Source organism: Mustela putorius, unplaced genomic scaffold, assembly GCF_011764305.1.
Source record: "Mustela putorius furo isolate JIRA1106 unplaced genomic scaffold, ASM1176430v1.1 tig00000281_pilon_pilon_pilon, whole genome shotgun sequence".
Classification (NCBI taxonomy): Eukaryota; Metazoa; Chordata; class Mammalia; order Carnivora; family Mustelidae; genus Mustela; species Mustela putorius.
The window spans coordinates 807,465-835,066 of record NW_025421343.1 but is presented as its reverse complement, the minus strand read 5'-3'; the positions used below and the strand labels follow the sequence as shown (position 1 = coordinate 835,066).

Genomic DNA, 27,602 nt, shown 5'->3' with positions numbered 1-27,602 from the left:
AGTGTTTAATTAGTTTCAGGTGTACCAAACAGTGATTCAGGGATTCCATACCTCACCCAGTGCTCACCCCAAGTATACTTCTTCTAGCCCCACCCTCTACTTCCCCCACCCCCAACTCACCTCCCCTCTGTAACCATCTGTTTGTTCTCAATAGTTAGAGACTCGTTTTTGGTTTGTTTCTTCTTTTTTTCCTTTGCTCATTTGTTTTGTCTTTTAATTCCACATATGAGTAAAGTCATATGGTATTTGCCTTCTCTGACTTATTTTGCTTATCATTATACTCTCTGGCTCTATCCATGTCATGGCAAATGATAGTTCTATCCTGTTTTTGTTTTTGTTTTTTAAGATTTATTTATTTAATTTAGTAAGAGAGTGAGAGAGAGAGATGGGGGGGGAGGGGCCAAGGGAGAAGGAGAGAGTCTTAAGCAGACGCTGTGCTGTTCATGGAGCCCGACAAGGGGCCCAGTCTCAGGACCCTGAGATCATTACCTGAGCCCAGATCATGAGTTGGAGGCTCAACTGACTGAGCCACCCAGACACCCCTAAGAGCCACTCTTAAGTTATATCTAGGCAGGCAGTGGTTCTGGATGTTTCCCCTCTGTTGTGGCTAACCTCTTGGGCAATTTTTTTTTTGCTTTTCGTTTTTATAGATTTACCCATTTATTGTAGCGGGGAAGGTATGGAGGGGCAGAAGGCAGACATCTTGCCAAGTGTGGAGCCTGATGTGGGGCTCAATCCCATGACCCCAAGATCATGACCTGAGCCAAAACCAATAACCAGACACCCAACTGACTGAGCCACACAGTGCCTGGTCTTTTGTTGTTGTTGTTGTTGTTTTTTAAGTAGGCTCTACAGCCAATTTGGAACTTGAACTCATGACCCTGAGATCAGGAATTACATGCTCTACCCTCTGAGCCAGCCAGACTCCCCCACTCTTGGACAATTCTTAAGGAAAAGTCTGAACTCTCTGACCCCTCCCCTCAACACTCTTTCTGCCGACTTTTGTTGATCCTTGTATCTTACAAGTTCAAGAGGTTTGTTAGGTATTTTCAAACAATTTGCCCGCTTTGGGATCACATTCAGAGAAAAAAGCCAATGCTTATTAGATAAACAGTGTCCTGATTCTGGGGTCTGTGGCATTCATGGCCCAGACCATGTGGTGAGAGAGCTTGCAGTTACTTTGCTCAGACATGAATGGACCAAGCAAATGTCTAGGGACGGCGAGCAGGATTGAATCAAGTTTACCTTCTCAGTCCAGCCCCATTGTTCTCATCTCATGTCATGTACTCAATAAAGGGAAAAGTCTGGGTTGTGGTGGTGTTTACGAAACGGGATTTGAAAAGTTATGTTTGGTGGATGCCAGGGGTCTGCTGTATTTGTACAGCAAGGGATCAAGAGTAGGGTTGGCGACAGTGCTTGACTCATAAAAGTCATTCAGAGCCTTCTTTTGCCTCTGCATAGAGCCGCCTCCATGGCGGTTTTCCTTATTATGACCACCCAGTTCCATTTCTTGCTCTTCTCCCTACACGTCCTAAAGCCCACTGAGTTTCTCCACCTGAGTTTCTTCTTATTTGCTCTAGGCAAACCAGAGCCACTGGTGTTCCACATTCCACAGTCCTTTTTCGATGCCCTGCAACAAAGAATATCTATAGGAAGTGCGAAGAAACGGCTTCCCAACTCCACCACAGGTATGGGATTTTTTTCCTCAACAAGAGCAGTAGATATTTTGACCTTTAAGAATTATGTTTAGAGGGACGCCTGGGTGGCTCAGTTGGTTGGACGACTGCCTTCGGCTCAGGTCATGATCCCAGAGTCCCGGGATCGAGTCCCGCATCGGGCTCCCAGCTGCATGGGGAGTTTGCTTCTCCCTCTGACCTTCTCCTCGCTCATGCTCTCTCTCACTGTCTCTCTCTCTCAAATAAATAAATAAAATCTTAAAAAAAAAAAAAAAGAATTATGTTTAGAAAAAACGTGTGGAATTTTCAGGATTAGGACTTTGAGTCACATGCTCAGAACGTGAAAGCTTAGCCAGTCAGCTCTTAGAATAATGATCACCCTCCAGGCGCCTGGGTGGCTCAATGGGTTAAGCCTTTGCCTTTGGCTCCAGTCATGATCCCAGGGTCCTGGGATCGAGCCCCACATCGGGCTCTCTGCTCAGCAGGGAGCCTGCTTCCTCCTCTCCCTCCCTGCCTGCCTGCCTCTCTGCCTGCTTGTGATCTCTGTCAAATAAATAAATAAAATATTTAAAAAAAAAAAAAAGGAATTAAGGGGGAGAAAAAGAGGAGGAAAGGATGGCTCCGTGGCAAAGAGCCCAAGAGTAACTACAGCTAGAAATCAATGCTGTTTCTTTAGTTAGTAGTTATTTGATGATCTGATAGGGACTGTTTGGGGTTTAATTCTATCTTTGAATAGTTCAAGCTGTGAATCACTGTTTAGGGCCATAAAAATTTTGTCTTCACAGCTTATCTACCTGAGGCAGTGTTGATTCTTTCACGTTAAACTTCAGGCCTCCTACTACATTAATTTTAACCCATCCCTTCACTATTTTTGCAGGCCCTTTGGTAAAATCTCTTATAATCCTGCAGGCAAGGCAATAGGTTGGCAACCACATTAACTAGTTTAAACTCCATATAATCCTTTTAAGAACTATAATTTGACCTCTGATATATCTAAAGTTACAAGAGATTTTAAGAGGCATCTTACAATGTAGTCCAGTGTATGTGGCTATAGCAAACAAAGAAGTAAGTTTCAAAGGTAGCCAAAATAAATAGTATCTCAAAGAAATATCGGAGACTTTATTCAGCAGAAATCTCTTATCATTCATTATCACATTTTGCCAAACCTATTATAGATTTGCCTCTAGAATTTCCTTTTCAAAGTGCTGAGATTCTATAAGGAGAGGATAACACTGCACTGAACTTTCTAGAAACTGGATAACAAATACAATGAAAGAGAATGTTATTTTTTGGTAATCTAATCTTGTTCCCTTTTTACATTGAAGCTTTTGTTCGGAAAGATGCCTTGCCACTGGGAACCTTTTCCAAGTATACCTGGCATATCACTAATATCCTGCAAGTTAAACAAATCTTAGATACCCCAGAGGTAAGAGGGTATTTCTACAATTGTAGGGGGCAAAGAGGGGAAGAGAGAGAAGCAAGTGCAAGAAGTATATCTGCACTAATTCCTTGAGTTATAGACACCAAAGAGAATTCTTTTTTCTCATACTAAGAGATTATTCAGAAATATTCATGGCTGTACGGTGATGACTATGATTTTAATGGGTATTTCCTATAGCTTGGAAAAATATATTAAGTTGGAATATTCTTTTTCTTTATCTTTGGGATCAGAAAACAGAGATTATTTTTCTTGTGAATTAAATAACGAACCCCTACTAGCTATGGTGAGCCCTCGTTTAACTGGCAGGAAGCTAGAAAGTATGTAAATAATTTGATACGATACAGCATTTGTAAAGTCCGTGAACTCAGCACAATTAAATGCTTCTCTGCAAACTGCAATTTAGTCCTCATTAGAGAAATGACCCTTAATTAGTTTGCGTTCTTTTTTTTTCTAAGGGAAATATTACATATTTTTATCCATTTTCTTTTTCAAGCAGATCCTGAAAATTTGAGGTTTTTCCCTTCCTCCTGTAATGGAATGTTGTAGAAAATTCAGCATAGTGTGATTTGATACATTAAGATTAGTTTAATTGTAAGGCATTGTTACATTCAGAAAAAGAATAAGTTGTTGGGAAGCTATAGAACTTACTTTTGAACCCTAGAAAATGCCTGTGTTAGCACTAAAAACACTTGAGAAACTTATGTAAATGTTGGATGTTACAGAGATGGATTCTGGCCTGGGGCAGGGGTTCAGCAAGGTCCTATCAGGCGAGGGAAGAGAGCTGAGAATCCTGGAGTGTCGATCTGCTGGCCATTACTTACCTGCATCACCTCATTCAAACTCTCAACTGTGCATTGGTATTAACTGTATTTTGCAGATAAGAAACAGGCTGTGAGACATTCACCCTGCTGTTTAGTGGCAAAGACCAGTTTAGGTTCTGTCTGGCTCAGTCCCAGGGATGGTGTAGAGCATACGTGGTGTGAGGTCAGCTGTAGACAGTCAGTGGAGCAGTTAGGAGAAGAATGATGCTAGCAGAGCAGCAGGGGAAGGAATAAAATGGATTTGAGAGCAAGTCCTTGCTAGTAGCCATTGAATAGCCATGAAGATGTTAGGGGTTCAATTCATATACACTTTGGCTGTGGTGCAACTTAAAGTTACAGAAGAAAAATGATGTAAAGGAGAAAAGGCAGATTTTTTTTACAGCATTCACTTGAAAAATACAAGAGGAAGTTGTAATTAACTGGAGTATACTTAACAAAAAAGAGTAAGTGAAAGATCTGCCATCATTCAACTGTTTGTCTACTTTGAGTTTTTCCTTTCTCACATTTCTTGGTATTGTCCCCATGTCCAGATGCCCTTGGAAATCACTCGGAGTTTTATACAGAACCGGGATGGGACTTACGAGCTGTTTAAATGCCCTAAAGTGGAAGTAGAGAGCATAGCAGAAACCTATGGTCGTATAGAAAAGCAACCCGTGCTGCGACCCTTGGAACTAAAAACTTTTCTCAAAGTTGGTAAGTGAAATTGTTTTCTTTCTTTTATTTATTTTTTTTTAAAGATTTTATTTATTTGACATAGAGAGATCACAAGTAGGCAGAGAGGCAGGCAGAGAGAGAGAGGGAGAAGCAGGCTCCCTGCTGAGCAGAAAGCCCGAAGCAGGCCTCGATTCCAGGACTCTGAGATCATGACCTGAGCTGAAGGCAGAGGCTTAACCCACTGAGGCACCCAAGCACCCGAAATTGTGTTTTCAATAGCGCATCATCCTTGGAGGGTCAGCTGTGTGCCTTGTACTGTCCTAGACTTTGGATCTTGACCTTAACAAAGAAGACACTTTAATTCATTTTGTAAAGGCCGTCATGGAATAAAATGTTTTGTGTCTTTGGAAACAGTGCTTTTAAAATTACAGGAGCTTGGTTGGTTAAGCGTTTGACTCTTGTTTTCGGCTCTGGTCATGATCTCAGCGTCGTGAGATGGGGCCCAGTGTCGGGCTCTGTGCTAGGTGTGGAACCTGCTTGGGATTCTCTCTCTCTCTCCCCCTTTGCCCCTCCCTACCCCCTGCTTGCACACAGGCTCTCTTTTTCCAAAAAATTAATTAATTTAATTTAATTTAATGACAAGAAACATCTAACTGGCTCAGTCATTGGAGCACATGACTTGATCTCGGGGTTGTAAGTTTGAGCCCCATGTTGGATATAGAGATTACTTAAAAATAAAGTCTTTAAAAATAAATTGAATAGAGTAGAATAAAAGTGGGATGCCTGGGCGACTGAGTGGATTAAGTGTCTGCCTTCAATTCAGGTTGTGATCCCAGGGTCCTGGAATCGAGGCCCACATCCGGCTCCTTGCTCAGTGGAGAGCCTGTTTTCCCTCTGCCTGCTGCTCCACCTGTTGTGCTCTCTCTCTCTCTGACAAATGAATAAATAAAACCTTAAAAAATAAAAGAATAGAATGAAAGTGACACATGTTCATTATAGAGAAATCATAGATTTCATTATAAAGCATCAAAGAGAAAAATAAACCACCTATAATCCCATGCACCACAGAATACATCACCATTAGATTTGGTCTGTACCCTTTCAGACTCTCTTCTGTGCGTGAAAAGAATTTGTAAAACATGGCATCGTACCTCAGCTGCTTTTTTAACATAAAAATATATCATGAATAGCTTTCCATGTCTATCTTCAACATTATTTTTTATCTTTTACTGTTATAAAACATATATAATATACAATTTTTTAAAGTGGTATAAGGCTCTCAGGCATTAAGTCCATTGGCATTGTACAACTGTCACCACCATCCATCTCCAGAACTTTTTTGTTGTCTTCCACTGAAATTGTGACTATTAAGCAGTAACCCCCTCGTCCCTGGCAACCATTCTACTTCCTATTGACTAATTTGACTACTTTTAGGTACCTCATCTAAGTAGAATCATACGGTATTTGTCTTTTCTCTGACAGGCTTATTTCACTCAGTGCAATGTCCTTAAGATTCATCCATATTGGAGCGTGTGTCAAATTTCTTTCCTTTTTTTTTTTTTTTTTTTTTTTTTAAAGTAAGCACTATGCCCAACATGGGGCTAGAACTCACAACCTCAAGATCAAGATTGCACACGCTCCTGACTGAGCCAGGCAGGTACCCCATAGTTTTGCAAGCTACACAGTAGTAGTGTATTTTTTTTAAGATTTTATTTATTTATTTGACAGACAGAGATCACGAGTAGGCAGAGAGGCAGGCAGAGAGAGAGGGGAAGCAGGCTCCCCGCTTAGCAGAGAACCCGATGCGGGACTCGATCCCAGGACCCTGGGATCATGACCCGAGCTGAAGGCAGAGCCACCCAGGCGCCCCAGTAGTGTATTTTTTTAATTTAGTTTTTATTTTGAAAATATTTTATTTATTTACTTAGAGAGAGAAAGCACAAGCAGGGGGAGTGGCAGGCAGAGGGAGAAGTAGGCTCCCCACCTGAGCAGGGAGCCAGACTCAGGACCTGATCCCAGGACCCCAGGATCATGACCTGAACCAAAGGCAGATGCCCAACTGACTGAGCCACCCAGGCGTCCCTATACTGTATTATTATTTTTAAGATTTTATTTATTTATTTGACAGACAGAGATCACAAGCAGGCAGAGAGGCAGGCAGAGAGAGAGAGAGGGAAGCAGGCTCCCTTCTCAGCAGAGAGCCTGACGTGGGGCTCGATCCCAGGACCCTGGGATCATGACCTGAGCTGAAGGAAGAGGCTTAACCCGCTGAGCCACCCAGGTGCCCCTCCCTATACTGGATTTTTAATTCTGCTAGCGTTTTATTTATTTATTTATTTATTTATTTAATGTTCTTTAACCTGAGTTTTTCTTCCCCCCACTAAAGATTTTATTTATTTATTTATGTATTTATTTGAGAGAGAAGGAACAGGAGAGAGAAGCAGAGGGAGAAGCAGGCTTCCCACTGAGCAAGGAGACCAATATAGGGCTCAATCGCAGAACCCTGGGATCATGACCTGACCCAAAGGCAGACACTTAACCAAGGAAGCCACGCAGGCAGCCTCCCTGAAACCTTTTTTTTTTTTTTAAGATTTTATTTATTTATTTGACAGAGAGAGAGATAGAGCAAGATAGGGAACACAAGCAGGGAGAGTGGGAGAGGGAAAAGCAGGCTCTGCACAGGGAACCCAATGCAAGGCTCAATCCCGGAACCCCAGGATTATGACCTGAGGTGGAGGCAGACATACAACAACTGAGTCACCCAGATGCCCCCCCCTTTTTTTTCACCCTAAAACTTTCTTTAGGATAGATATACCAGTAATCACTTTTCTCTTCCCTTGATTCTTCTTGTTTTTCCCCTTGTTTCTCTCCTAGGGTTTGTTTGCGGTTTTTTCTTTTTTTTCTTCTTTTTTTATTCCAGAACAGCATAACATCTGGCCAGCCTCAAATTTTGGAATGACGCTAATCAGTGTTTCTTTCTTTCTTTTCCTTTCCTTTCCTTTCCCTTCGTTTCCGTTTTCCTTTCCCTTTCTCTTTCTCTTTCCCTTTCCGTTTCCCTTTCTTGTCTTGTCTTGTCTTCAGGCAACACTTCCCCAGATCAAAAGGAGCCAACACCTTTCATCATTGAGTGGATCCCAGATATCCTTCCCCAATCCAAGATTGGTGAGCTGCGCATCAAATTTGAGTATGGCCACCACCGAAATGGGCATGTTGCAGAGTACCAAGACCAGCGCCCACCACTGGACCAGCCCTTGGAACTGGCCCCTCTAACCACCATCACTTTCCCTTGAGGCAAAACAAAACAGTCTTTTGCTGCTAAATTTGCACATCCCCAACCCTTGACAATTTTAAGTACTAGTTAGGCATTTAGATGGCCCTGTTCCTTAGTGAACTCCTCTTAGCTAAGATGCAATTTCTCAGCGCATTCGAGTGGATTCTATTGCAGAAAAACTCTTCTTGTAAATGGCCTTTTTGGTGCTGCTATGTATAGTCTTCTTTATAAATTGGGTGATATTTCTGGCTCGAATTTTTAAAGGAACAAAAAGGAAACCAACTCACTTTCCTTCTTAACAACTCCCATTTAGAGTTTGTTTCATCCTTTTTCTAATTCTCTAAGAAGTTAGCAGCACTCTGCCTTACACCAGCAGTGCTGGAGAGTTAACAACACCCTGGTTAGGGCAGAATGTTATGGACCATCCTGACAGAGTTCCAGTCATGTCCTTTTATCCTGTTCTCGAATAAAGCACAGTGTCACTAGTTTTTCCAAAGTATTTCTCATGTTGGCCTGATTATAAAATTACAAACCTTTGGGGAGATTTAAGTAATAGTGAAATAGGAAAAAGAGGTCCAAATGTCAAGGCAATATCAACATTTCAAACTAATGCTTCTAATTGCTTATTTCATTGATATTTATTTCCTTCTTTATTCTCGAAAAAGTTTAATAGCCAGTTAAGACTGAATTCCTGTTGCTGAGTTCATTGATCACAGAATGGAGATATTGAAAGACACAGAGGTGGAAGCCTATCTTCAGGGAGAAAAGAAAGGAATGAACATTTCGTATAGCCTACTATGTATCAGGCACTCTCATTTACATTCCCAGTTTTCTCATTTAGTCCTCATTATTCTTTGAATTTAGTCATTATCCTTCTTTTAAGTTAAAGAGACAGCCTCTCTGAGGTTATCTTGCTGGAAACAGCATTAAAAATATAATGTTTCATTTTACTGCAAAGGACATGTTCTTTCTACCTTATCATGTTACTTTGATATAAATTCCTTGTAATTCATTGTCCTTGGGAACACAAGAAAAATCCATATAAAGGAGGCTCCTCATTTTCTTCTGACTATAGGTAACAAAAACCCAATTCTAACCAGCTCAGGCAAAAATGGGAATGAATGATTGGTTCGTGGACTCTAAAATAGGGCTGAACAGCTGTCATGGGGTGGCACTGGGGTTTTGAATAGGCCTGCAGAACTCTGGAGCCCTCGTCCATGTGACCCATCACTGTCTCTCCTGGGGTTTCACTCACTGTCAGCAGAGACAGCTCCCTCTGGCCAGAATTCTGACTCCTGTGGCACCTGAAAGTAGACTTCCGCTTCCACACTAGTGAAGGACTGGCTGCTGTGCTCTGTCTCTGTCTTGGGGCAAGGACCCTGAGGAAAGACTCTGATTGATGTTTTTGGTAAAAGGGGAAGCTGGGCCCCTATGGGGGGTTGGGTGCAGAGGGACAGGTAGGCAAATTAAGTGTCCTGTGTGATGGAGGGGATAGCATGTGTGGAGAGCTCACAGATGCTTTAGACAGTGGTGGAATTCCTTGAGAGACTCCAGAGAGGTCCACAGAGAACTCAGAATTTGCACTGGACTTTAAAGGAGAAAGGGTTTGCATAGATATGAAGAGGAGAAATTAAAATTAGGTAAAGGAGAGGCTACCTCAAAAGAACACCTAAGGAAGCATAGTGATTAACCCATTCAAGAAATCCTTCAACCTGAGTACTTTGAGGATAGTAGTCACAGCTTTTTGACCAAAACAGATCTGTGAGTGACAAGCAATGCCTGGGTCTAGCAGTACTTGACAATAGCCACAGGGACCAGAAGAACCATAAAGGCCATAAAACACAGGGCTGGGAGAAGTGATCTGCCCAAAGAGGCTCACACTCAAGTGCTAAGGTCTCGACCCAGGGCCACCCAGGCCCACCATCACAGCCCATCAAAATCTGGAATGGGGTTCAGAGTTTTTATAACTTGACATCCTCTCTGACAGGTCAAGCATGGGCCTAGGAGTAACAACCAATGGGACTGCTGCACCCACTCTCAACATCCAGACACCCCTGGGACACCACCAGCATTGATCTCATTTCAGACTTACCCCATACTACCGCTGCAGGGTGATCCTAGATACTCCCACCAGAAAGAGCTCTTCAAACCCTGCACCCACCTGCTCCCCACCCAGCCACACACGAACCTGCTATCCGTTGTACACCACCTCCATTAGTCCTAGGAATATCCCATCCCTGGGAGATGACTCTGCAGCTGCTCCCTTTCAACACTGCAATTACCGTTTGTACTCTGGAGTGAATAGCTCAAAATCCTCCATGTTCACATAGCTGCCTGTTTACTGCATAGACTGATCATCATCAGACTGAGTGTATTAACAGGTCTTAACTTCTCCAAGCAACATGGCTGTGCCCCTCCTGTGGGCATCATGAGAACAACTTGCTACACCTACAACAGTTAGATTGTACCCTATCTTGTCCCTGCTTCTACCAGAACTACTGTCATCTTAGCAGCTTGCTAGCTTAGAGGAGTAATAAGCCGCTCAGAACCTAAATATGTGACTCCAGGAACCACCCACCTAAATGAAGGTCTGTAGGGCTGCCACATGGCTCTCTCAAGGTACCAGATGTCATCAGCCCTGTGGCCTTCTGGGCCCAGCAATTCCCAGTCATCAAAGTTCATCCTTTCACTGATTCCTGTTCCATCCCGTCTGCCAATAATCTATGGCTTCCCTCCAGCCCACATTTGCACGTACACGTACACACACCACACACACTCCAGCCCCCTCATAAGTAGGTGGCCCCTAGCTCTGGCCACCTACAGAATGTAACCTGTACGTGTCATATAAAAGGCATTGTCTGTCAATGTCTGGTTTTCCCTGTCAGGGCCCAGAACTTGCCCTCTGCTATAATAACCCAGGGAAACCCACTGTATCTGCTGAAGGTGAGAGAATGGGCAGGGACTGCCCTGCTCCAAAGCTTTGAATGACCTGGACCCTCTCAATTCTGTCTCACATAACACAGAAAAGTCAACCACAGAGAAAAACCTTACCCCTTAACCTATTTCTCTCTGGCGTGCGTGCTCTCTCTCTTTTTTTAAATCTAGATTCTGATTTCCTAGTTTTCTTCCTTTCGATTTTGTGATATTTTCTGATACTCCTTATTGAATGCTTCTGTTTGTTAAATAAGCTCTACACGCAACTTCGAGAGTTCTATGCCCCACCAGCTGAGCCAACCAGGCCCCACTTCCATGTTTTTATTTTTAACCCTTCCTTACAGACCTTCCTCCCTGACTGCCCTCCCACCATCCTGCTCTCCAAGCTTCCTCCACATCTTTCTACCACCCTTCAGGGGCCTCACCAAGGGAGCAAGATGCCTTGTTTTACAATAGCGCTTTAACATGCATAGGCATCACCCAGGGATCTAGTTAGAATGCATATTCCAATGCAGAAGTTCTAGGGTGGGGGTCCAAGATTCTGCATTTGTATCATCGAGCTGGATGTAGAAAGTACAGGACTGCGGAGATGCGGCTGGACTCCAGACTGCACTTTGAGAACAAGACCCAATACCTGACTTGGTACTGTGACTCCCACCGCTCACTTCCACCAATCGGAGAGGGCCTTGCCGGAAGTCGATGACACCTAGCGTCAGTGGTGGCTGCTAGAGCACTAGCGAACACTGCACCTAAGTACTTCAAGGCGGCGTGTTACTGTGCGCTGCTTCATGGCACGCTCCCACGAAGTTGCTCCAACGCCTGGAGCCACTAGCCAGCCGCCTCTGAACTGGTTCCAACTAGCGTCAGAGAAGTATAAAGTCTGTCCGTAACCACACACATTCCCCGCGCGGGTTTTTCCTTCCTTCTCTCCAGCACCACTTTTTCATTGTTCCTAAGCCCTGGGCTCAAACCCCGACTCTACCACTCGCTATTAACTGTGTGACCTTGGGCAAGTTATTCAGCCCTATAGTCCGGTGTCCTCATCTGCATAGTAGCTATTACCCTTTCACCTATTGTTTGCACTTCTCTCTTCTTCTACCGGTTTCCCCACCCCCAACAGCCTCGAGGCTCCAATGGTGCTTGTTTAATGTAACAGAAAGGCTGCAAGTAAATATGAAGGGGTGTGTGTGATGCTGGTATTCATTTTGTTCATATCCTTTCCCTTTTTCTTCCCCAAATTTTGTATGACGAACACTATTACTTTGATAAGTTCGGAAAATATAAGGTTATACCCTTAAAAGAATGGGCATAAAAATGACTCCGCACTCCACAGAAAGGTGGAAGAGAAAAAAGAAAGACGCCCCGTGGCCGCGGGCGGGGGCTCGTCACGCGGCGGCCACCCGTTGCCCCCTCCCCCGCGAGATGACGTCAGTCACGTTCTTCTCCCGCCCGCGCCGCCGCTTCCGGCCGGTTTGGCAGCTCTTTCTTCCACCAGGCGGCGCCGCAGCACGTTCTGTTGACGACGCCTTCTGCGCAGCCTCGCTGGCGGCCGGGACACGTCACCACCTTCGCGTCCTTTCTGGAGAGCGCGGGAAGGCGAGTGTGCTGGAGGGTGGTGACGACACTGGGGTTCCCCGCGTGGCTCTCGGAGGCGGGGCCGGGGACGTGGCGGGCGGCGGAGGAAGAGGGGAAGGAGGTGGCGCCGCGCGCCGGCTGACTGCGCCCCGCCCGCCTCGTGACCCACTGTGAGGCCGGGCGGCTGAAAAAGGTGCTGACGAGGCGGTCTAAACCGGGGAAGCGGCCCCGGGCCCAGCACGGGGCCCTTAGGAGGTCGTTCTTGGGCACGGGTCGCTCTCAGACGTGCTGCGGGAGTCCCGGGCGCCTCTAGGCCCGCCTTTGGGCCGGGCACCAACTTTCTGGCACCCACGTAGGGGCGGGTCCGAGCCCGCGCTGCGACCGGCGCGTTCTCCCGGCAGCGGCGTGGACTCGGGCACGTGGGGCCGGGCCGCACCCCGGCTGCAGACCGCGCGGCTCTTTGGGGAAGGCGTAACCGCTCCCTCCCAGCCCGTCCTCCTCGCCCGCCTCCCTCCCCCTTGCTGGTCCTCCCTTCGGGGGAGAGAGGAAGAACGTGCGTCCTGCGCGGGAGGCGTGGGTTTGAATCCCGACCCCCCGCCTATTGTTTTTCCTGAGCGAGTCATTCAGTTACCTTCGAATGTCGGTTTTGTCCTTCGTAAGATACAGATCGCACCATCCACTTAACAGATCTACTCAACAAGGGAAGATGATCAATCAAAATATAAAAATTAATTTCCACTTTTTGCCACGGGTCTGGCATTAGTCGCTGGGTGCCCTTAAGAGACGGTGTAGTTCCGTGTACCGGTTTTTAAGAGACAGGGCTTCCGTTTTCTATGCGCTCCACAACCTGCGCAGTGGCTTTGGAAGGAAAGAGGGCAAAGGGCTCATCCGGGACCTAATATGTTGAACCTGGGGTCTAATCAGAATTTGGGGAGGAGTGGTTTTTAGAATTTTCCCTGGGTGCCAGCCCCCTGTGAAACTACTTAATGAGGAACCACAGGATTTCCTGCTGGGAGCCCTGTCTACAGGGTGCACACTGTCTTGGGGCACCCTTCAGTTGTCTTCCTCTTGTTGCTGTGCCTTCTCAGGATCCTTCATCTCATATTACATTGCTGTGGCCAAGTCATTTTTCTTGGAATAGCCTGATCCCTGAGGAAATGCGAGCCTCCCATAGCTTATAGGAGGCTGGTTTAACTGAGTAAACAGAATGCAACATTATCTCCTGGAAGGAGGAAAACTGATGTGTCCCAAAAGGCTTATTTAGCATGTGTCACAGACCCTGCTAGGTTTTTCGCACAAGTTACCATCTCATTTGATTTCTACACCCTGTCCTGTGAGCCAGGTGGAATTATCATCCCTTTGCATAGAAGAGGAAACTGTGGTTCAGCAGGTTAAATAACATGCCTCACAGCAAGGATGTGGTAGAGCCAGTGTGCTTGGAGACCATACTAAGGTTTGGTTGCATGGTTCTAGCAAGAAAGAGGCAGTGCCTAGTCAGCCTTTCTCTAGGGTATGTTATGCTCAGGACCATCCTATAGGGTATGTGTGAAGGCATATTACACTGAGGGCTTCACCTCCATATCCCCACTCTGGCCATGCTTGCCATTTGTATCAAAGCAAAACCAGACTCAGTGACAGATAAAGGGCAGCATTTGTGGCTCCAAAAGACAGAAAAGGGGTAACCTCCCCCAACTTTGCCTTAGTCATGGATGTGTTAATGGAAGGACTCCTGTATATTAGACTTGGGCCTTTTTTTAGCAGGAGCTAAACCTGGCAGGAGCCACCTCTCCTTGCACCTGCTGCTTTTACAAACCATTGCTCATTTGCCAGTCAGCAACAGAAAAGGCAGAAATGTGGCTGCCTGTGTAATTTGGATCCGATGTACCTCAGGGGGGATGGCTGTGTTCTCTGTATTATGTTGTGAGAATGGCAGCCTGTGCCCACCGCTGAGGTGGTATGTGGAACTGCAGGAGACAAGAAAAAGGCAACAAAGGCAGAAATCCCCTCTCCATTTTCATTTTTTAAAATCTTGAACTTGACTAGTGCAAAAGATAGAGAAATTACAGGGATAAGGCAAGGTAATAAGGAGTAGGTCCTTAAAACTCAGGACTTGGGGGGTGCCTGGGTGGCTCAGAGGGTTAAGCCTCTGCCTTCAGCTCAAGTCGTGGTCCCAGGGTCCTGGGATCAAGCCCCGCATCGGGCTCTCTGCTCAGTAAGGAGCCTGCTTCTCCTTCTCTCAGCCTGCTACTCTGCCTATTTTTTTTTTCTAAGATTTTTATTTATTTATTTGATAGAGAGAAATCACAAGTAGGCAGAGAGGCAGGCAGAGAGAGAGGGGGAAGCAGGCTCCCTGCTGAGCAAGGAGCCCGATGCGGGACTCGATCCCAGGACCCTGAGATCATGACCTGAGCTGAAGGCAGAGGCCTAAACCACTGAGCCACCCAGGCGCCCCTACTCTGCCTATTTGTGATCTATCTCTCTGTCAAATAAATAAATAAAATCTTTAAAAAACAACAACAACAACTCAGGGCTTGGTAAGGAAATATTCCTTGGTTTTGAGCAAGGCAGGTAGCTTCTGCTCACGAGAGCACATGGGCCTACGTGACCCAGGGCTACTTTGCCTAATACGGCCTGCACACCTAAGTGACAGGAAATGTTTGCCTTTAGCCCAGTAAAATCACATGTAATGGATGATTAGCTAACCAGGAAAGGAAACCCTGAAGTTGTAAATTTATTGCCTGAAAGTTTGAGGATACCCCGAACACTGATAGATGACTGAGAGCAATCTCAGGAAGGAAAGTGGTTGTAATTTAAGTCTAATCGATTGAGTTCTAAAGCATTTTGGAGACCTGAACACAAGGGATTTGGCCATCCTGGGAAGCATAGAAGTAAGCCCCAGCACGGGAATGGCAGGGTGGGTCTTGACTAAGGGCAGGTGAGCTCCATGATTTCCTTGGTCAGACTGCTCTTGTAGCAGGGAAGAGAGGCCTTGCCCTAAAGGAGAGATGTGACTTCAGATTAGCTATTTTTGTTCTAAGTCCTACACTTTTTAAAAAGATTTTATTTATTTATATGAGAAAGAGAGAACACAAGCAGGGGAAGGGGCAGAGGCAGAGGGAGAAGCAGATTGCCTGCTGAGCAGGGAGCCCTACATGGGGCTCAATCTCAGGACTCTGGGATCATGACCTGAGCCAAAGGTAGATGTTTAGCCAACTGAGCCACCCAGGTGCCCTGTAAGTTCCACATTTACTAAGCAATCTTAAGACCATGAGGAAAAGATCAGCCAGTCAGGTAAATGAAAGCATTCCAATCCTTTAGAATGTCTGCTATTCTTTGTGTGAATCTGTATATTGATTAGCATTTGATTTATATGGCCTTGGGTTCTGTGTGAACTTAGTTAATAGGTGCTTGAGAGATGGGTCCCCTTGCAGTAGGCTAGCCTAGAGGTATAAGGCTCAGATCTGGGTTCTTGTTTTAATTCAGCAAGGTGAGTACTGACTGCCTCACGGGGACCTGTGGAAAAAGGGTAGGTGGTGGGAAGCAAGGACAGGAAGCCAGCTTTGCCAAGGAAACACTACCCTTTGTCTTAATTGTTGACCTTCTTATTGCAGTCACATCCAGGCACATTATCAGCACAAGGCAGAAAGTGCTAAACTGTAGTTGAGTGATACAAGCATTGAGTGCTGTGGATTTGGAGGAAGGTGAGATTACTGTGGAAGGTTAAAGGATGATGCCCTAAGAAGGTGGGTAAGACTTGCCAAGTGGATGTGAGTTCAGCAGATGGAGATATCAGAAAAGGAGAAGAAGTATCTGCTGCCACTTTAGTGAAATTCCCCTCCAGGGCTCATGTAAAATATGCGGTCATCTGATCCCTTAGCTGTTAAGCCAAAGGAAAAAACCTTGTGGCCAGAGAGGGGGTAGTAAGTCCCAGAGAAAATGAAGTAAAGATCACCTGCTCATTCAACAGTTTCTTCACTCAACATTTACTGAGTACCATGTGCCGGGCACTAAGCTGGGTCCTGTGGATACGGAAATGAGCAAAGCCAGAAGCTCTACCTTCAGAAAGTTAATAGTCCAGTGAGGAAAGAGACAGAAAGACTTTGAAAGGAAGGAAGGAAGGAGGAAGGGAGGAAGAATGGTGTAGTATGTCGGATGTGCTATGGAGAAAATTAAAACAAGGGGTGGGAGAATAGGAGGATATGCTGAGGTGTTTGCCTCCCGATTTAAGTGAATTATTTGCAAGTTAATATAAGGTACAAGGACATATAGTCTTTGATCATTTTCTGTGAGTTGGAAGCTGACCAGGTTGTGACCCAGGAGATAGAGTTTGTGAATATGACTCATTGCCTGGGAAGAAATAAGTCAAGATCTCTGAGTGGAACATTTTCTTCTGAAAGCCAGAAAAGCCAGGTGTGATGACAGAGGAAAATGGAATTGTACCCTAGACCCATAAATATAAACACTTTGCTTCTAAGACAAGTGTTGGCCTGGTGAACGGTAATAGAGCTAAGTAGGGAAGAGGAAGGAGCCAAAGAAGCACCTTCTCCACTACTTTTCCTGCCCAGGGTGTGGGGAGGAGAGGAAGTCAGGCCTGGAGATGGGTGGCCACATGGCTGGGGAATATGCTGAGACCATGTGTTTCCTCAGTAGGTCCCCCATTCACAGGTTTAGGCATGAGGGAGAGTGAACCCTGTCCACCTTGTGCTCCGCAGCACTGTTTTTCTGAACCAAGAACTTCGGAACTATTGAGTTCGTCGTACAGCTCAGTGCCAGAGGTGAAATTGGAACACAAAAATTTTGGCATTCTGAAGACAGAATGGTAGAAGGAAGTAGAAGTTTGTGGTTGAGGAAGGAAGGATCAAATGTGGGACAGTATGAGTACTAGTGTGAATAGGTGGTACCCACCGGAACAAGGCGGAGAGATGCACAGCGGGCCCTCAGACGTCTGTGCCAACCTGCAAGACGTCAGAGGCTGTGGTCACCTACGTTCTCTTTGAAGCTGGGGAAACAGAGGAGGAGGTAAGGTTGGTAGCTAAACAAGGCTCAGTAATTTACATTCCTGGTTTCACCTACCACTTTATGTGGTGAGGCTTGTACCCCATGTCCAAGGCCATTTAAGACAGGGCCCTGTCTGCTCAGAATCTGTGCATGAGGGCTTCCCCAGGCCAGACTCCTTGAATCAGTTCATGTCTCCATAGTCCCAAGCTCTTCTTCCCTGGGAAATAAAATAAAACAAAACAAAGCAAACTGTCTCTCAGATTTTCATACCTGCTTTTGTGTTCTCCTTGCAAGCTGACAGATTTCTGAGAGCCTCAGGGACACAATCTGGCAGTTTCGCATCTGTCGGTTATCCTCTATTTTTCAGTTACAAAACTGTGTTTCAAGCCAGGATGTCCTGACAGGAAACCTGAGTAATAAAATGCTCCGTCTTCCTGCTGATGTGTTCTGTGTGGATATGTAGAAGCCACAATGGTGCAGTAGCTTCTTGCTGCTTTTTATAGTCTGTGCTGTTCATTATCCCTTAACCTGGTTGGGCTTTTCCTCGGAGAATAGGCTGATGCAGAATGAATCTCGTGGTACCACTCCTGGGGATACTGTACATGTGTAATAAGGAGTGGGCATGTAGTCCATGGGGCTTTCTGCTTCACGTTCCTAGCAAATTTAACAATGCTTGATGGCAGTGTTCGGGCCCAGCAGTCAGCACCCAGCACCCTCCAGGAATATATGGTGTAGTTCTAGACACCTGAATCCCTACCAGGCTTGGCCTTGCTGAGAATGACTTGCTTTTAGACTCCCATTAGATTTAAGCAGAACCTTTCATTGAACACATCTGGCATACATACATCTCACATTTCCTGCACATTAGCAAAAGAATTCTAGCTAATGAAAGCTGGAAGTTGAAAGCTATGGCACTGTTATGACTAAATTAACACCCTGAAAGGTTAGTGAATTTTACGTGGATTACGTTGCCTACAGGTTGACCTCTGGCTGTGATCTTTGCAATATAAAAGCTATTTCCCCAAAATTTTAACAAGGGGAGAGGTAGGAGAAAGCCATTCCTATAAGTCTTATTTCTGACACACACAGCTAACCACAAAAATGTCCACAATGCAGTGATATAATTGATACCTTGCAAATGGATTTAAAGAACCTAACTAATGAGTCCAGACACATTTATGAGCTGACAGTGTCCTAATAGGGTTATTAGAGATGTGACAGGAGCTGGGTCTCATGTTTGTTTCTGTCCCCAGCACAGGGCCTCTGATAGCCATGGATACATATTAGGTGTCGATGAACAGTCATGGAATTACTAAATGGAAATTTACTGGAGCTCTCTGCACTGTTAGACTCCGCACACAAATAGATCTGCCCTGTGGGATCCTTAACAAGAGCAGATAGTTTATGGGAGCTGTCACTCGATGATTGGCGAGACAAAGTGAAACCAAGGGGAGTGTGTTTTTAAACCAAATATATTTACTCTGCTAAATTTTACAACTGGAATGTTCTACTTTGGGTGGGGAGTTGTACAAAATGACTTCTAATTTGAGGTTTGTAGGTTTAGGAAAATGCAGATTTTTTTTTAAGGCTCTGAGATGAACCCAGCAGGGCGGGCTGGCAGGAAGTCAGACTGCGGTCCTTGCCTGTGAGCATGACACAGGCCAAAGGAGAAAAGGAAAATAAGGCCGCCAGAGCTACTAAAGCATTTTACAAAGTTTTGCCGAGCTTTCCAGGTTTTTCTGGAAAAAGGAAGAAAAGAAAGAGGAAAGGGCAAGAAGAGGATTGGTTAACAGCTGGCTTCAGAAATGCTGACAAGTGGTTTTGCCTACTGGTTTTATTTTTCTAAGTCAGGGATAAGGAAACAGTGTGGTTGGCCTGGCTCTGCTTGCTGGCAAGGCAGTCTCCCCTGGGCTTTGTGCTGATGCTGTTGTTAGAGCCACTGGAGGAGTCTAGAGGCTGCCCTGCGTGTCTCATTGAGAAGGAGATGCAGACTGCCCTCTAAGGATGTCTGAGGGGTGTGGGACTATAGAAAAGATAGGAGCTTTGTTTTATTTTATTTTATTTTGCTTTTAAAATGTTTATATGTGGCTACTTTTTGAATAGGTTATACATCTACATGACTCAAAACTAAGAAAATATAAAAAGGTATTGAACGAAAAGTCTCTGTTCTGTTCCTGTGCCCCATCTGCCCGTTTCCCCCACCTCAAATGGATAGCTGTCTATTTAGGTTTTTGTTTATCCCTCTAGTGTTTTTATTATATGCAAGCTAGAACAAAGATACACGTCTCTTTATTCCATTTTAACTTTAATGGTACCATGTTACACACATCTTCTGCACCTTGTTGGGGTCCCCCCACTTGACACTGTTTTTTGTTTTTGTTTTTTTTTTTAAGATTTTATGTATTTATTTGACAGAGAGACAGTGAGAGAGGGAACACAGGCAGGGGGAGTGGGAGAAGGAGAAGCAGGCCAGGGAGCCTGATGCAGGGCTGATCCTGAGATCATGACCTGACCTAAAGGCAGACACTTAACCAAGAGAACCACCCAGGCACCCCAATGCTGCCTTTTTGAAACATTTCCTTATCAGTAATACAGAGAGCATTGTGGTTTTTATTTTTATGGCTATAGACTTTTACAGTATATGGTTGTGCTGTAACTTAGCTGGTTACCAATGAGGGATACTTAGGTTATTTCAAATTGCAAATAAAGGTATGGACTTTAAAGACAGATGTTCTTTTAAATCCCAGTCCTGATGTTAAGTAGATGATTGACTTTAGGCCTCATTGCCTCATCTGTAAAGTGGGAATTATTTTAGATTTTTATTACCTGTCCCATACATTGCTGTGAAAGATTAAATAATATAATACACAACGAAACTTAAGAGATAGTACCTGCTCTGTAAAAACAATATAACTTGCAACAGGGCATACTAGAACATACTCTTTTTTTTTTTTTTTAAGATTTTATTTACTTATTTGACAGACTGCGCAAGCAGGGAGGAGGGGCAGAAGAAGGGGGAGAAGCAGGCTCTCCATGGAACAGGGAGCCTGAAGTGGGGCTCGAACTCAGGACCCAGGTGCCCCTAGAACATATTCTTGAAAAAGAAGATACATTGATTGCTCCTCCTGAAATAGAGCAATCATATACATTTAAGTACATTTTTTAAAGAATCACTGCATATTTGTTTTAAAAAGTCCAGATAAGTAAAAGAAAAATGTAAATTGCTTATAATCTTATCACTCAAAAAAATTACTGCTAACTTTTGAGTTGTGTCTTTCTAGTTATTTCTCTAATCAAAAGTACACATAACAGGGGTGCCTGGGTGGCTCAGTGGGTTAAGCTGCTGCCTTCGGCTCAGGTCATGATCTCATGGTCCTGGGATGGAGTCCTGCATCGGGCTCTCTGCTCAGCAGGGAGCCTGCTTCCCTCTCTCTCTCTGCCTGCCTCTCCGACTACTTGTGATTTCTCTCTGTCAAATAAATAAATAAAATCTTTTAAAAAAAAAAAAGTACACATAACAATTTCTCAGTGGAATGGTACTATACGTGCTATTTTGTAATCTGTCTTATTTAGTTAACAGTGTATTACAATCATCTCTCCATATCATAAAATATTTTTCTCATTGTTTTAAATTACTGTATAGCATTTTAACTTATGGATATAGAGTAATTTATTAACAATTCTCTTTGGGTAGACATTTTCATACATAACTATTTAATCTTTTTGAAATTAATTTTGATATATAATATAAGGTCAGTAATCTAAATTTCCTTTTTACAAATGGTTAGCCTAACTTTCTTTTTTTAAAGATTTTATTTGTTTATTTATTAGAGCGTGCTCAGAAGAGGGGTGGCAAAGCAGAGAGAGAAGTAGACTCCCCGCTGAGCAGGGAGCCTGATGTGGGACTTGGCAGGACCCTGGATATCGTGACCTGAGCCGGAGGCAGATGTTCAACCAACTGAGCCCCCCAGGTGCCCTAGCCTAACTTTCTGTATTGAATAATCCATCTTTACCCTAACAATTCAAATTACTATTTTATTTTTATTTATTTTTAAAGATTTTATTCATTTATTTGAGAGAGAGAGCATGAGCTGGAGGAGACGCAGAAGGAGAGGAAGAAGCAGGGACCCTCTCCCTGTGGGGCTTAATCCCAGGACTCTGGGATCATGACCCGAGTGAAGGCGGATGCTTACTGAACTATCCAGGCATCCCTTGAATTACTATTTTAATCATATTCTAAATCTTTATAAATGTATAGGTAGATTTGATTTTAGATTTTATTTTGTGAACTGCCTTCTTTATGCTTATATAGCAATCACAATTTGATTAAAATACATTTAAGTTTCTAGGGGCGCCTGGGTGGCTCAGTGGGTTAAAGCCTCTGCCTTCGGCTCAGGTCATGATCCTGAGGGTCAAGCCCCACATTGGGCTTTCTGCTCAGCAGGGAGCCTGCTTCCTCCTCTCCTTCTGCCTGCCTCTCTGCCTACTTGTGATCTCTGTCTATCAAATAAATAAATAAAATCTTTAAAATACATTTAAGTTTCTAGTGGTACAAGTACTTTACAGTTCTGTTTTTCAAGAATGTTATGGCCTTTTTTTTTTGGTCTTGGCCATTCCTTCCCTCCCGGCCCCCTTACAAACTCTACCCTCTCTTGTCTTGGCCATTCTTATGTTCTTTTTCTTTCATAATTTTAGAGTAACTTTGTCAAATTCCTTTTTCTTTTTTTAAGATTTTATTTATTTGTTTGGCAGAGAGAGAGACAGCGAGAGAGGGAACACAAGCAAGGGGAGTGGGAGAGAGAGAAGTAGATTTCCCACTGATCAGGGAGCCCAATGTGGGGCTTGATCCTAGAACCCTGGGTTATGACCTGAGCTGAAGGCAGATGCTTAACTGAGCCAAAGAAAAAGAGGTTTTTCTATCACTTGCTTTTTATTCTATATTTGAAATTAGATCAGTGCTTAAAAAAGCAAGTAATTCATTGTTTCCTGCTTTATTTTGCCCTCTCTACTGCCCTGATACTTCTGAACTTAGACCCAAGCAAGAGAGGTCCCTACTCTGGAACCCTTACAGGGCTCCACATATCACAAACACATGAAATAATACTTCTCAGCCGGTATCAATTTTCTATTGCTGCTGTAACCATAAGTTTAGTGGCTTAAAAGAACACCAATGGGGGCGCCTGGGTGGCTCAGTGGGTTAAAGCCTCTGCCTTCAGCTCAGGTCATGATCTCAGGGTCCTGGGATCAAGCCCCACATCAGGCTCTCTGCTCAGCGGGGAGCCTGCTTCCCCCTCGCTCTCTGCCTGCCTCTCTGCCTCCTTGTGATCTCTCTCTGTCAAATAAATAAATAAAATCTTAAAAAAAAAAAAAAAAAGAACACCAATGTATTATCTTATAGTTCGGGAGATCAGAAGTCCTAAAATCAAAGTGTCAACAGGTTTGCATTCCTCCTGGAAGCTCTAGGGGAAAATCTGCTTCCTTGCCTTTTCTAGCTTCTAGATGCCATTGTATTCCTTAGCTTGTGGCCCTATCCTCCATCTTCAAATGATCTTCAATCACTTTCTTTTCCTTTCTCCAACCTTCTTGTCTTCCTCCTAGGACCCTTGTGATTACATTGGGCCCACGCAGATAGTCTCCCATTTAAAGATCCTTAATCCCCCCTGCTAAGTCACTTCTGCCATAAAAGGTAACATATTCATGGGTCTTGGGGATTAGGATATGGCCATCTGTGGGGGCTATTTTCAGCATGCGATAGCAGAGATATAACAAATTCTTGCCAAATAAAGTATGGCTTCCCAGTAGTGCAGAACATCAGCCTTCTTTGTATTTACTTTGTGGTTACAGAGGTACTCATGGATTAGCAAATATTCACAGGTTTGCACATAACAGCTGAAGAAATGGCTTTTTCAATATTAAAAGACTCCTATTGTTCTTAAATTTATATATCTGCAGCATGCATGCTTTTTTGTAAATTAGATATATATTGAATCCCAGAATTATAAATTGTTCTGGTTTTATAGAAATAGATCATATTTAAACTTTTAAAAAACTAAACAAAATTTTGGATTTGTTTAAATGTTTTATAATTCAGCCATCAAAAAAAATTAAATCTTGCCATTTGCAAGACATGGATGGAACTAGAGGGTATTATGCTAAGCAAAATAAGTCAATCAGAGAAAGACAATTATCATATAATCTCACTCATATGTGGAATTTAAGATACAAACCAGAAGATGATAGGGGAAGAGAGGAAAAAATAAAACAATGAAATCAGAGAGAGAGAGACAAACCATAAGACACTCTTTTTTTTTTTTTTTAAGATTTTATTTATTTATTTGACATCACACGTAGGCAGAGAGAAAGGAGGAAGCAGGCTCCCTGCTTCCAACCCTGCTTCCAATCCAGCCCGACATAGGGCTGGATCCCAGCACCCTGGGATCATGACCTGAGCAGAAGGCAGAGGCTTTAACCCACTGAGCCACCCAGGCCCCTCCCCCATAAGACACTCTTAATCATGGAAACAAACTGAGGGTTGCTGAGGGATGAGTGGGGGTGGATGGGGTAACTGGGTAACGGACATTAAGGAGGGCACATGATGTAATGAGCACTAGGTGTTATATAGGATGGATGAGTCACTTACCTCTACCTGTGAAACTGATAATACATGTTAATTAATTGAACTTAAATTTTTAAAAAATTTTTAAAAGGAAAAAAATAAATATTTTCTATTCATTAATTATGAATTCTATTTTGCCTTTTAATTTTAGTAGATATTTTATTTATTTTTACTTTTTTAAAGTAATCTTTATGCCTGACGGGGGGGGGTTCAAACCCACAACCGTGAGAATGGAGTGACATGCTTTTTAGTATATACTTTTAAATATCTTAGAAGAAATATTATTTGTGAAAACATGAAAATAGCTTTAATTTTTTGGTGATTTATTTTACATTCTCATGAGTTATTCAAATTTTATATACCTCAAGTACAATCACATTTTAATTCTTAATCCATAGGTCAGTGCTATGTAAAAGAAATGAAATCAAGCAAACATATAATTTTAAATGCAGTAGCTACATTTTATAAAGTAAGAGGAATGGGTATAATCAATTTTAATATTATATTTTATTTAATTCAGTGTATCCTAAATATTATTTCATTTTGTAATCAATACAGAAATTATTTTTTAAAAGATTTTATTTATTTATCTATTTGACACAGAGAGAGACAGCGAGAGAGGGAATATAAGCAGGGGGAGTGGGAGAGGGAGAAGTAGGCTTCCCACTGAGCAGGGAGTCTGATGTGGGGCTCGATCCCAGGACCCTGAACCCAAGGCAGACATTTAACGACTGAGCCACCCAGGCGCCCTTCAATACAAAAATTATTAATGATTTTTTTTTAAGATTTTATTTATTTATTTACAGACAGAGATCACAAATAGGCAAAGAGGCAGGCAGAGAGAGAGGAGGAAGCAGGCTCCCCGCTGAGCAGAGAGCCCGATGTGGGGCTCGATCCCAGGACCCCGGGACCATGACCTGAGCCAAAGGCAGAGGCTTTAACCCGCTGAGCCACCAAGGCGCCCCTATTAATGATCTTATTGTGTGTGTGTGAGTTTTCAAAATCCATGTGTATTTTACCATATCATTAGAGATTTGCCAAATGAATACAAGAAAAATAATTTTGTGCCATGTATGATAACTTAAGAATTATGTGTATCTTATTACTTGTTATATATTATATGTCTCTTAGCGGTGCATCCTGATATAATGTAAAAGTGATTAAATTCAGTCAACTTTGGTATTTTTTCAAACTTTCAGCAATGTGAAAATCATAGTTTCATTCATTTACATTTTGCAATTTTGTTGTTATGAAATTGTGTTTCCATATGATATATGGGCCTCTGTTTGGACTCTTGCTGCAAATGCTGAAGGTGGGCCTGATTACTTTCTCTCCATCATAGGACCAGGTACAACTGGAAGGGGGAGTATTAGGCAATATAGAAGCGGCCCTCTGGGATAGCATTTTTCTCTGTGCTTGCTTACTCTCGAATATCTTCCCACAGTCCCTGTGTGGTTCCCTTCAACCTTTTCCCTTTCAATGAATTAAATGTTGTTCACTTGGGGCATCTGGGCGGCTCAGTGGGTTAAAACCTCTGCCTTCGGCTCAGGTCATGATCCCAGGGTCCTGGGATTGAGTCCCGCATCGGGCTGTCTGCTCCACGGAGAGCCTGCTTCCTCCTCTCTTTCTCTCTGCCTGCCTCTCTGCCTACTTGTGATCTCTGTCTGTCAAATAAATAAATAAAATCTTAAAAAAAAAATGTTGTTCACTAAATAAATTAATGTGGGTTATTTTTGCTGTCTATAAGGAGTTTCATATATATGTGTGATGTACAATAAACCCTGTGCGGTAGGAAGTAGCAGACAGGAAAGCAGGCTGAGAAAGTTTCGGTGAGATGACCAGAGTTTACCAGTAACCAGGGTTCCTCATTCTAAGTCCTTGCTCTTTCTGCTTCATTTTGTTGTTACTCTATTTAAGCCTCTGTTGCTAGGCTCTGGGAGATTCAGCCATGGGAAGGAAATCAACTCTCCCTGCCCTCAAGTTTACAATTCACTAGGAGAGGTAAGACAATACAAGAAATGTTGGTCTCAGAGAGGTACACATCAAGGGCTGTGGTTCTTTAGAGAAGAAGAAATTCCAGCTATTTGGGAAAAGAGAAAGGCTTTGTGGAATAGGAAAGATGTGGGTTGGGCTTTGATGTGGACCAGGGGAAATAGGGGTTAGGGAAGCATGGTAGGCAGAGCAAACAGCCTGAGCAAAGGAGAAGAATACAGTGGAGCCCTGTGGCAGAAGCTCAGGGTCTGTGTTCAGTAAAAACAGAATATGTGGGAAAGGGACAGAGCTGTCTTGATGAGGTGTTAGATGTGAGGTTAGGGATTCTCCATTTTATTCTGGTGGCAGTGGTGAACCCATGGAGAAGAAAATAGCACGTTGGGAGCACTGCATTAAAAAGAGGAAAAGTCAGAACCAAGGAAACCAGGTAGGAGGCTATTAAGCAGTCTAGGAGAGCCTCAGCCAGGGTGGTAGTGGGAATGGAAGTGAAGACACATCCTGGAACACAGCATGGCTATAGAATCTATAGAGGTTGACTACTGATGATCAGTGGAGGGGCAGAGGTGTGGGTGAGGAGTCAAACACACCAAACGTTTTATCCTGAATACCTGGGAAACCAAGTGTTTCTGTTGACATAAGCACTGAAGTCAGGAGGAGAAGATGGTCAGGAGGAGTGAGGCAGGATGGGGTGGGGGTGATGGGGAATTGAAGAATTGGTTTATTGAACCTTATTGAGTTACTAGTGGGACATCATGGTAGAGATAACTGGTCAGTGGGGTGCCTGGCTGGCTCAGTGCGTGGAGCATGTGACTCTTGATGTCTGGGTTGTGAGTTCAAGCCCCACGTTGGGTGTGGAGATTACATAAATAAATCTTTTTTTAAAAGAGAGAGGGCGCCTGGGTGGCTCAGTGGGTTAAGCCGCTGCCTTCGGCTCGGGTCATGATCCCAGGTCCTGGGATCGAGTCCCACATCGGGCTCTCTGCTCAGCGGGGAGCCTGCTTCCTCCTCTCTCTCTGCCTGCCTCTCTGCCTACTTGTGATCTCTCTCTGTCAAATAAATGAATAAAATCTTTAAAAAAAAAAAAAGAGAGAGAGAGAAAACTGGTCAGCTGTTAGAAAATCAGTTCTAGAGGTCAGGAACAGGTTTTAAACTGGGATAGGATTTAAGGGACTTTTGCACTGCGTTGGTATTGGAGTTATAGGAGTGAAGACATGCAGGAGAAAGGTAAAGAACCAAAGGAAAAGGATACTTAACAAGACAGTCCTAAGGATGCCTTTAGTTGAAGCTCAGAGACCAATCTTCCCCACTCCATGTAAAGCAAGATTCTGCGCATAGGTATTCTTTACTCCCCCACTCACTGGAAATCCAGCATTAAAAGAAACCAAGCTAGGGGCACCAGGATGGCTAAGTCAGTTAAGGATCCAACTCTTGATTTAGGCTCAGGTCATGGTCTCAGGACTCTGAGATGAAACACCATGCATGTCAGCCTCTGCTCTGGGCATGGAGTCTACTTGGGATTCTCTCTCTCCCTCTCCCATTGCTCCTCTGCCACTCCTTTTTTTTTTTTTTTTTTTTTTTTAAGATTTTATTTACTCATTTGACAGAGAGAGACACAGCAATAGAG

The 27,602-nt window shown here is 43.7% G+C and overlaps 1 protein-coding gene and 1 long non-coding RNA gene across 4 annotated transcripts in view; one reads left to right on the top strand and one right to left on the bottom strand.

The window, feature by feature from the left end:
• The window catches only part of CUNH2orf42 (chromosome unknown C2orf42 homolog), a 32,833-nt gene extending 24,474 nt beyond the window's left edge, over positions 1-8,359 (top strand). For all 3 annotated transcript variants that reach the window (XM_013051135.2, XM_013051133.2, XM_013051134.2), the window contains 4 exons: positions 1,581-1,688; positions 3,002-3,102; positions 4,469-4,631; positions 7,674-8,359. In XM_013051135.2, the coding sequence (XP_012906589.1) occupies positions 1,581-1,688; positions 3,002-3,102; positions 4,469-4,631; positions 7,674-7,882 (581 nt within the window). In that variant the 3' untranslated portion in view covers positions 7,883-8,359. The remainder of the gene's footprint in view (positions 1-1,580; positions 1,689-3,001; positions 3,103-4,468; positions 4,632-7,673) is intronic.
• Positions 8,360-14,853: 6,494 nt separating this feature from the next.
• Positions 14,854-17,804, bottom strand: LOC106004768. Its single transcript, XR_001177765.2, has 3 exons — positions 17,641-17,804; positions 17,278-17,371; positions 14,854-15,366 (listed from the first exon to the last, which is right to left on the bottom strand). It is a non-coding gene; the product is annotated as an uncharacterized LOC106004768 (long non-coding RNA).
• Between the last annotated feature and the right edge of the window lie 9,798 nt (positions 17,805-27,602).